A 10,601-nucleotide genomic window follows, 5' to 3' on the forward strand; every position below is an offset into this window, starting at 1 on the left:
TTAATTAAATGGGAAAATGACTTTACAGACCAAAAGCATCAAAATAAAAAAGACACGTTAAGTTTCATGGGAGTCGACAACTCTTTATTATAAGAATGAAACATTGCAACAAGGCGTTGGATCAGTTAATTAAACTAATGTTTGCATAACTTTTCAGTGGTTTGAATTTGTATGTGTAACATTAGAGACTCAAAAGAAATAATAAGGGAAAGCAATATCCCTCCTTTTTGTTTTTTTTTGAACATGCCGGTGTGGCAAGAACGCTGGAAGTTTGACAAGGGTGGTACCATCTATATACATTTAGGAAAACATGCTTGCTGTGGGTGTACAAAAATAAAATTTATTTGTTAAATTACACATAAATATAAGGTACAAATGTATTTTTAAAATACAGATAAAGATAATCACACTTGCATTGTGTACATATGAAAATACAGTATTTTAATATTCAACATACACAGACACATTTATGATAAATGCAACTAGTTGGCGATGCCAGTTCTTCTCAGTCTGTTTTTTTGTTCTTTATTTTTTTGCCTTCCACTTTTCCATAAATATGGAAAAATAGGCTTTTGAAACAATTAGTTCTGCCGGACATCTTGCAGCAGCTTGTTAATTTCTGCCACCAGCTCGCTGGCATCCATGAGTTCATGTTTACCATCACTGAGGTGGTTAAGCACGTTGTCAAAATCATCTTCTTCGTAATTCTCCGGGATCTCCTCCATGGCAGGCAGCCATTTAGAGGAAGGCTGCGCGCTCGAGTGAGTCCCCAGAGCCGGCCCGTTGTTGGCAGGATTTTGGAAATGTGTGCTGGCTGCCCAGGCTGCCACCCCCGGCGGATAATTTACAGTCTTGGCTGGCAAATGTCCCTTCCTGCGCTCCAACGAGTTGGAGCGCTCCATCTCGTTGCACTCCGTGTAGGCATCTAGCGAGGGAGGCAGCAGGCGCTGGAAGACGCTGCTCATTTCTGAGAGGAGGGAGGAGGTACAGGTGTCCCCTGACTCCTCCTCGCTCTGGCAGTCTTTACCGAACGTTGAGAAACTCTTCTTCTTCTCGCTGGCATCAGCAGGCTGTGGGTCTTCCTCAAGGGCCTGATGCTGCTGCTGCTGCTGCTGCTGGGGAGACTGGAACTCTTCTCCAGGAATGAACATGTTATTTCGGTAATCAGAGGAGGGAGAGGGCAACGGTGGCATCCAGCACTGGTCGGAGTGCCCCAGAACCCTGCACTCCTCCGTGCACAGCCGCATCGCTGCAAGAGAGAAGAGAGGCGAGTGAGCATCCCCCTCCCCTTGCAGACATCGTTTGTATTTGCAGGGACTAACACAAGGACTGAACTTTCTCCAAAGACCTTCGAATCTGGTGTTTGGGTTCACTTTCTGTGTGCAGGAAGGTGGCAAACACAAACTGTCTGGATCAAAATGTACTTCCATTTCCGAATGGTCTCAAGAAATGAGAATGATAAATGCAGAACATTTAAGACAGTAATGTGATCTCTTGACTAAGGCTGAAGATAAACATGTAAATCCCAGGTGGAAAACAAGCACCTGTGACTTAAAGCCATTCATTCTCTTTGTACAGTGAGTTTCATTTAAAAATAAACAAATAAATAAATGGAATGAAGGTGTTTCTACCTCCAAGCATTTACTTGAGTTTTAGTAAAGTCTTCCACATGCAATGAGAGATGCACATCAGAGTAAAAAAGTGGGAATAGATGGACTGGGGAAATAAAGATGAAGGACCAACAATGTGCAGAGCGATCTCCCTCTTCATTAACACACCTCCTTTTGATCTGACAATGAGGTGTATGTTGAACACGAGGAGATCCACTGCCATATTACCTTTTTAATCGAATCAGTGTAATTTTAATGCAGTTATCAGGATACCTACGGCTTAATTCACACCCTGTATGACTCCAGTGTTTATACTGGAGTTACTCTGAGGTGCACTTGCAGCTCTGGAGCTCAGGTTACTGGATTGTGATGGCTCGGGCGTTGGCAGAAGGTGGGTTTGACCCTCAAGGTGGGCATCCCAGCCAGCCAGGAGGGCTGAAGAGCAGAAGACAAGAGAGCTGCTCTTTCAGCCAGTTGTTTTTAGTGGTGCCTCTCAGGGACAAGCAATATGATGGGGCAAGTGACTACACCCTGGGAGCTACACTGGTCTGAACTGGCCCATGGAGAGGCACTGCAAGAGTCCTCCACAAACACCTGAAGAGGTCTGCGAACGGTCCCTGGAAGCGGAGACAAGCAAAGCCCTGTTTGACAGACCTGCAAAGAGATACGTGCCAGCAGAGGTGTCAAGTTTTTCTCTCCAAAGAGAACTGACTCTGCAGGACACGAAGCCTCAGCTCAGGCTGGGCGCTGCCTGGGTGCCTGGCAGACCTGCTGGAAAAGACCTAGGCACTTGACTTGAATTTGAGTCACATACTTCAAAAGAAAGTTTTCAGAAATGCCAGACTCTCTACATTATAACTATTTTGACCATAAGAAGCTTTTGCCCTAATTCTTTATCAATTAATGGTTAGATTAGCCCATGCAGAACGGAGTTTCTTTTTCTTTCTCTCTTTATATATTGAATACTTAAGAAATGTTTGCAGTCATGCCTTGTAAGTTTTCCTCGCTTTCTCATCACGTTTCCCATCTGGCTCTGGATCCACTCAGTTTATCAAAATATCTTTTTCCAGTGGTGTAAGCAGAACTGAACAGAGTAATTCAGCTTAGAACGTACCAGTGATTGATATAAGTCCTACTCTCACCCCATCAGCGTTATTTACCTCTGCGCTTTACACAGCCTATCATATCGTTTGCTTTCCTAACGCCCTTTCCATTCCTCTGAGTATAAACTCTTTCTGTGTCTTACTCGTGAGAGTATGAATTTCTTCAAGAATACAGGTTGAGGCTGGAGGCTGGATATTGCACGAGCTGCTGCAAATGGCTTGCTGATCAGTGAGCTTCAACCAAAAAAAGCAACCTAGAAAATGCCAGTGGCCAAAGTTTTGATACGAGTGAGTGAAACGCCTTCAAGTGCTTCATTCCCATGTATGAAAAGCACACATGTTGTTGTTTTACAAAAATATCTAAGAGTTAGAAAGGAGAAAAGATGTCTAAGTGAGCCAGGGAGCCTGGGCCAGCTCTCAGCTCACCCCAGAAGGTGAGGATTACTCTCCTAACGAAGAAGACTCCTGTAAATTAATGGGAGACTTTGAATGGCCTAGCATTTCATTAGTAGTGAGAGTTGTCTTATTGTGAGATTTGTTACTGATGTTATCAGGATTGGGTTTGGTATAAAGTAATAGATTCTGACATGCCTGAACTTAAGTTCAAAAGATACTCTGAAGAAATTTGAAAGTGTCACAGTCTGTTCTTAAATCAGCAATAAATTAAAAAAAAACCACAGATGCACAATAGCTATTTTTTAATTTTTTTTTTTTTCCAGAACTTAAAGCTAATTGGTGAGGATTTAAAAAGTGAGAGAGAAAAAACCAAGTCTTTCAAGGACAGTTATGGAACTTTGTGATCATGTCATTTTTGAAGTTTGGAGGCACTGGCTCCATTCCTTTCCAGTTCCACCTTAAAGAGACGAACTGAAAGGACTTTCTCACACTATTGTGCCTGTGTCCAGACTGACGACCCAGAAACCTTTCAAAATGGAGAACAGGAAACCTCCAGGAAGTTTTATTTTCCTTTCTATTTGTTTGGATTGCAGAACGATTCATGCATTATCTGAACAGGTTCAGCAACTTGTCTGATGGATTAAGACCACGTATAGTGGCAAACGGACATCTGGGTGAGATTAGATGACCGTCTTGATAGCCCAACCCAGTTCCATCTGCACTCAGCAATTTTCCTTACTTGGAATGTGATTAGCATCACAGGAAAGCCGGGCACTTTTGGAAACCCTACCCTTTGGCTTCCTGCTTAGTGACCAAATTGCAAGAGCTGAAAACAAGTCATGGGTGTTTCAGAGCCAAGAGGGCAACCGCTCCCACCTGCTGCCAGCCCCAGCTGCCCACCGGGAAGGGGACAACTCTTCCTTGGCTGCAGTAGGGCTAGATGCCAGCACAAACACCACTGCACTTGAAGTTCCCCTGGCAACTGAGAGCTCCAGCAGATCCCTCCCTGCCTCCTTGCCAACCACAGGAGAGGATGAGACATGCCTCATGCCAGCTGGCAGAGGAAGCGGTAGTAGGAGCTGGAGGACACGCGGATGAAAAATGTACTCCAGGTTTCGGTTAAGAATTCTGAAAAAATAGTAACTTTTCAAGGTGTCCGGTTTTGAAACCTTGAGTACATCTGAATAAGTTGAGGAGGTAGGTGAATGCCTGGATAGGTGATACAAGACCTAGTCTGGAGCAAAATATACAAAGAAAATTTTAAAGTTAAAAGGTATAAGAAGAACAAATTAAACTTTTGGGGTTTACCCTTGCCTAGTGGAACAGGATATTTCCCGGGGTAAAATGCACCAAGGTCAGGTACAATCCCCTCGCTGGTATTTTCCAGGCAGGAGAGGGAAGGAGATGCAGCACCGCAGGTTCTCTCCCCCAGCCCTGGGCAATACGTGGGGGTCACTTCAGGAGGGAACACATTTGCCCCACAAAGCAATGTGCCCACGTGTTTAAAATTACTTTACTAAACTTTTTTAAGTTGACACTCTTGGTTCAGTGAACCATACTGAAATTACCCAGCCATGTCAGTTATACAAAAAAACTAAATATGATCTGAAATAAGTACAAGATTTAGGGCACAACCAGTGGCTGTATAATTATTAAAGTAATTACAAAATTCTCATATCTGTACTTAGGGTGATTTCCCACAGCCTCTTGTTATTCAGCTTACAACTCAGCATAAATTTTGAAGTGGTACTTCATGCACATGAAGATGGACGTGCGTGTTTATCTTACTTCAGCTCACCCTTTTCTAATTTTTTTCTTTTCTGCCCTCTGCCTGTGGATTGTACCTCTTAAGGTCTTTCTTCTAGAATTTAGAGTTGCAAGATTTAAAATCTGGGACCTATTTAGAACCTTTCTTTGCTACTCAAGTTCATTTTTCAGTAGGAAAATATATACTTTTCTTTCTCCTCCATCCATATATCTAGATCACTTCTACAATCCCTCTCTGAACAGTAGAAGTTTCTATCATATGGATCAAACCCACTGTGGAAAATGTATCTCCCAAATTATAGTTCAGTGTATTTTTAACAAACCACAATTGCCTGGCTTTGCAAAAACATCCACCCAGTCATTAAAAGTCTAAGGACATGGAGCAGATTGTGCTTTTGGGGGGAATCTGGAGCCAGCTCATGATGATGTGAGCAACAGAAAAAGTAGGCGTTGCGCTGGGCAGACTTGCAGTTGTGTCTGAGGTTTCATTTTACTAGACACGTGAAAGGCTTCAGCTCAGTATTTATCACAAAGCAGAGTAAAACGGAAGGAAACACAGGACTTGAAAGCTAAAGAATTTTTGCTTTCTCAGTAGTAGCTTTATCAAAGTGACAGCCAGGCAGCACTGTAAATAAACTGTTCAGCTCCCATTGTGCTCTTACCTGCAGGAATTCTCCCATCTGTAAGGAAAAGGTCACTGAATCCTTCCCCAAGAAGTCTGTCAATTGGTGACTCTCTCCCCAAATCATAATCGCTGTCTCCAGCTTCGCTATCACCCCGGCCACTGTCTTTCAAGCTGAATTTATCCATATCTTGTAGGGCATATCTGTGAAGAGAATTGTGGTGACGGTGGAATTAAATTATCTCACGTAAGTGACATTCCGCTTTTTGATTAAAAGTATATGTCTATGTTTTCTGATACATGTACATGCATATGTAGCAGAACAGACCAGATCCTTACCTGTAGCTTCTGGAATACTTGTTTCCTCGAAAACTTGGCCTTGGTTGATACTGACCCTGGTGAAGCATCGAGAGAAGTTGAGAGACCTGCTAAAGAAAAGGTGAAAAGACTGATTCCTTGAAATGGAAGCTCAGATTCCTAGTTGTAAAACCACTAATTTGCTTCTCAGTTTTGTTTGTGGGGTGTTTTTCTTTTCCTTTAAAGTTTAATTAAATCAAATTCCTGCACATATATAATGCAGTACAACAGACCACTTTGTAGTATAGTGTCTGCCACAGGAAGCATCTGAGGACCTTGTACAACGAGGAAATGCACTGCTGTTCATCAGCCTCTGAACTCATAATAATTAATTCATTAACAAGTAAAACAAATAATTAAACAGAGGTGGAGTTTCGTTTTGCTTTAATAGATCAGAATCAATCCTTTTCCTAATTCAAAATAAAATGTCATTTCTCTACATGTAAAAAGTCACCAGGACACAGCTCTCATTTAAGCCATTATATAGTACTCACAGTAAAAACTGAGAAGGGTAGCCCCAAAGTTTGAGACAGCGCGTGCATAAATCAGACAGATACACTATAATCACATGTTGTTACAACAGCTGTACTTAAACTGTGTCGGCGCTTAACCTCTTAGTTCTCCATTGCCTTTAACGAAAGATTTCCTTCATTGTGTCTGTCTATAAACACTCTGGCACTCTGTCTGAAACAGAGCTATACGGAGGGGAAAGGGAAAGAAGGAAGGAGTGAGCAGTAAACCAGAGCAGAGCACTGCCTACGTTACACTCCGTTGTTTTGACCTTACAGGGAAGAACCAAGAGCTAATGCTTTTAATCATAGACTTAATCCTGTTCCCCATAGTAATGGATTCAGTTGATACTGGAGTCAAACTGCAAAGCTGTGACACCTAAAGAGAAATCCCCAACACGTTCTCATTAGGCGCAGACCTGATCGCCTGCTGCCCTCGCAGGTCACGTGCAAAGTACCTCCACGCTCCCAGGGGAACACGGGATGGCGAACGGATGTGCAAAACGAGCTATGGACCTTACCTCAACAGCCGGAGTAGCATGGGTGAGTTCCAGAGAGAAATTTTCAGGCACGTGGTTAGAGGAGATCGTCACCAGGCTGTTCAGTGACTGGTGGCTGTGGTGGCTCTGCCGGCTGCTCATCTGGCCCCTTTCCAGGGTCGGAGACGAGGACGGAGAAGCTCTGTGATGGGATCTGATGGGCAAAGTGCCATTAATCGTTGGCACTAACGTAATGTCCCCTTTGTGGATTTGTCTGGAGGGTCGTTTTGGGTGGTGCTGGTAGGTCGATTCCGCCACACGACAGTTGTAGGACCTGGTGTCCTTTTTCTCTCGATTACATCTTGTAGCGAAGATAACCATAATGACCAGCAACACGGCACATATAGATCCTAAGGATATAATCGTTATCATGGAGACATCCAGGGAGGGTTGGCTGACCAAAGTTGCTTCTGTGCTTGAAAACGAATAAACATACTCAAAAATGGTACATTTCAGAAGTGCTTTAGTACTAAGCTGAGGACTGCCTTTATCCTGGACTATGACGTAAAACTCCCACTGTTTTGCTGGAACTGATTCAACACTCACATTGATGGAGATGTCGCAAGTTTTGGGATCCATCACAAAGATGTTATTTTCCTTGTCAGCTGCTATGGAGCAGCTGAGTTCAGAGTTCATACCAGAGTCTCTATCTGTAGCCCTTATCCTGGTGACAAGAAAGCCAATTCCAGCATCTTTAGGAATGGAGATTTCTGCTGTGCTGTTGCGTAGCGCTGGCCCCACGATGACAGGAGCGTTGTCGTTTTCGTCAATGATGGTTAGCACAACCGTGGTATTGCTGACAAGCTGCTGACTCCCTCCGTCCCTAGCTTGAACCATAAAGGCAATTTGATTTACTTCTTCATGGTCGAAGGTTCGCAGGGCATAGATCGCCCCATTGGAGGGATCGATGGTCACGTACGTGGTTATAGAACTTCCCAAAACGTAGCTCTCCAAAATAGTGTAGGTCACCTGCCCGTTGTCACCTAGATCTGGGTCTGTGGCTGTGACTGATGTGATGTACGCTCCTGGAGAGTTATTTTCCAAGATAACAACTTCGTATCTGTTTGTCTGGAAGCGGGGTGGGTTGTCATTTTCATCACTGATTTGGACAGTAAAGTGTTTCACTGTGGAGAGACTTGGCGTTCCCTTGTCCTCCGCTATTACAGTCAAGCTGTATTCAGATCTCTTTTCCCTATCTAGAGTGGCGTTAGTCAAGATTAAGTAGTTATTTTCATAAGTCTTTTGAAGTTTAAAGTGGCCATGTCCATGGAGTTTGCAAACTATCTCTCCATTCACGCCAGAGTCCTTGTCTTGCACTCTGACCAGGGCAACAAAAGTGTCAGGGGCGACCCTTCAGAAACGTAAGCTACCTCCTCTTTCTCTGGGGACATCAGGTTTAAGCTAATTTCGGGTCTGTTGTCATTCACATCCACAATTTTAATTATAATTTTGCAGTGAGCTGGAATAGAATTCGGCCCCAAATCTTGAGCCTGCGCATCAATTTCATAGGACTTGGTCACCTCATAGTCCACTTGCTTCAGGAGGGTCAGGTGGCCTTTTTCGGAATCTATCTTAAAAGTCTCTATAATTTTGGCAGCCACATGACTACTAAAAGAGTACACAACTTTACCGTTAGCGCCCTCATCTGGATCAGTGGCATTGAGGTCCAGGAGCAAAGTCCCGACTGGCGAATTTTCTAAGAGCTGGATGATATACGACTGTTGCTCAAAAACGGGGCTGTTGTCATTGGAATCTGAAATGCTTCTTTTCAGGAGGGATGATCCAGATCTCTGAGGCACCCCTTTATCCTGAAGCGGTGAGTTGGAGTTCGTAACTGACTTCAACTCCCGGTCCAGCTCTCTGACCACGATCAGCTCCGCGTACTTGGCGCCATCAGTCCTGGTTCTCACCTCGATGCTAAAAAATCATTCGCAGGAAAGGAGTAAGTGTGAAGGGAGTTGTCCCCCACATCTGGATCGAAAGCGCTGTCCAAAGGGATCCGGGTTCCTATCAGCTGCACTCTCGGATATTTCGATAGGGATAAGAGCTCTGGAAAACTGGGGGAGTTGTCGTTAATATCCAGCACTTCGACTTCAACATGGAAAAGCTGCAGATGCTTCGGTAGGCAGCGTGATCACATCGAACTCTATGGAGCAGTTTAAGTTTTTCTGGCAGAGTTGTTCCCGGTCAATTTTAGCTCCTATGCTGATTTCTCCGTTATCCTCACGGACTACAAGCAAGGGAGAATTCCCCCTCTGCATGGCTCGAAAGCGAACCGAGGAAGGGTTAGGCATTTTTAATAAAACATCAGCTACATCCTCCGATAGTCTGGCAATTACCGAGCCGACTCTCTGCTCCTCATAAATCCTGTATTTCAAATTCTTGCCCAGCACAGCCTTATTGAAAGATATTATCACCAGTGCAAAAATGAATATAAAGTGCATTTACCGCCGGTTCTGTGCATTTGTAAGTTTCTGCAAGGCATTTCTCCGAGCAAGTTAAAAAGCAATTATTTCGACTTCCTCCGGTCCCTTAAACCCAGCGTGCATCTGGTCCTTTCCAACTTGAAAACGCCTTTCCCAGCCAGCCCAGCAGGAATATCTTACCAGATCAGAAAAGTTCGGGGTGGTTGGGGTTTTTTTTTATACACACCGTGCCAGGACATCCAGATCCAATCCGTACGCCATCCACGCTTTCTCATCTGACTCCCCGCTCCTCTTCCAGGACGCCAAAAGTGCCAGGGCAGCGCGCTCCTCTCCCGCCGGGAGCATCCAGGCACCGCCGGGGAGACACCCGGGAACCGCAGCCCGTCCTCCCGCCGCGCTCCTCTTCCCCTCTCCCCGCTCGCCGCCAGACTAAACACTCTCGCTTCGCCGACTCCAGCCTAAAATCTCCTCCGCAACTTCACTCCACAAACTCCCCAGACAAAGCTTTTGCCCGGCATGTGCCGAGCCCCGCCAGCCAATCAGCCCGCCCGCCCGCCGGGGACGAAGCGCGGCCGCCCCGCAGCCCTGCGCGCCGGGGCGGGCCGGGGCGGGAAGAGAGAGGGGAGGGGATGAGGGGCGGGGAGGGGAGGGGGGAGGGTGGCGGGGGTGGGGGGGGGGAACGGCGGGGGGACGGCCCGTCCGCAGCCCCTGCTCGCCGCCGATGTGCCGCCGCGAAGGGGGAATGATGGGGGGGGGGGCGGGGGGGATGTGGAGAGGAACGAGGCGGGTGGGGCAGCCAAATGACTCAAGGGCAACTTTAAATCAACTTCTCGCCCCCCCTCCCCTCCGCGTTTTCAAGACACTTTCAAGCTTTCTTTTTTTTTTGCCCCCCCTTCTTTAGTGATTTTTAATGCCTCCCCTTCCTGCCGCGAAAAAATGCGATCGCGCTCCTCACTTACATACTTTTAGGTTGCCTTGTTTAAGTCACGGGATCTTTTGAGTGCGTCTGCTTAGTAAAGGAGCTGGGGATGGCGGCTCCCGAACCGTGCTCAAAGAGCGGCTTCTTGCTGCTTATTTACCCGCTACCTGCTTCTCCCTCCCCCGCCTTGCGCTCCAGCGGGGAGCGCGGAAGAAACCCCCCCCGCTCCTTCCTTCAAACCTCTCCCCCTCCTCTCCAAGTCAGTAACGCTTCGCACACTCGGGTCCTTCCCCGGGCTCCCTCTTGCAGCCTCTGTCCCAGCGCAGCTGCCTTTGCCCGAGCTTGGTCCTTCT

The 10,601-nt window shown here is 45.9% G+C and overlaps 1 protein-coding gene across 1 annotated transcript; it reads right to left on the reverse strand.

Annotated features, from left to right (window-relative positions):
• Positions 1-581: 581 nt before the first annotated feature.
• Positions 582-9,347, reverse strand: PCDH18 (protocadherin 18). Its single transcript, XM_009983711.2, is given in 9 exon segments — positions 582-1,249; positions 5,539-5,702; positions 5,838-5,923; positions 6,886-8,246; positions 8,249-8,827; positions 8,830-8,914; positions 8,916-8,968; positions 8,971-9,019; positions 9,021-9,347. Coding segments are annotated over 9 exon segments (3,372 nt in total).
• Positions 9,348-10,601: the final 1,254 nt, after the last annotated feature.

The sequence above is a fragment of the Tauraco erythrolophus genome, chromosome 5, assembly GCF_009769465.1.
Source record: "Tauraco erythrolophus isolate bTauEry1 chromosome 5, bTauEry1.pri, whole genome shotgun sequence".
Taxonomy (NCBI): domain Eukaryota; kingdom Metazoa; phylum Chordata; class Aves; order Musophagiformes; family Musophagidae; genus Tauraco; species Tauraco erythrolophus.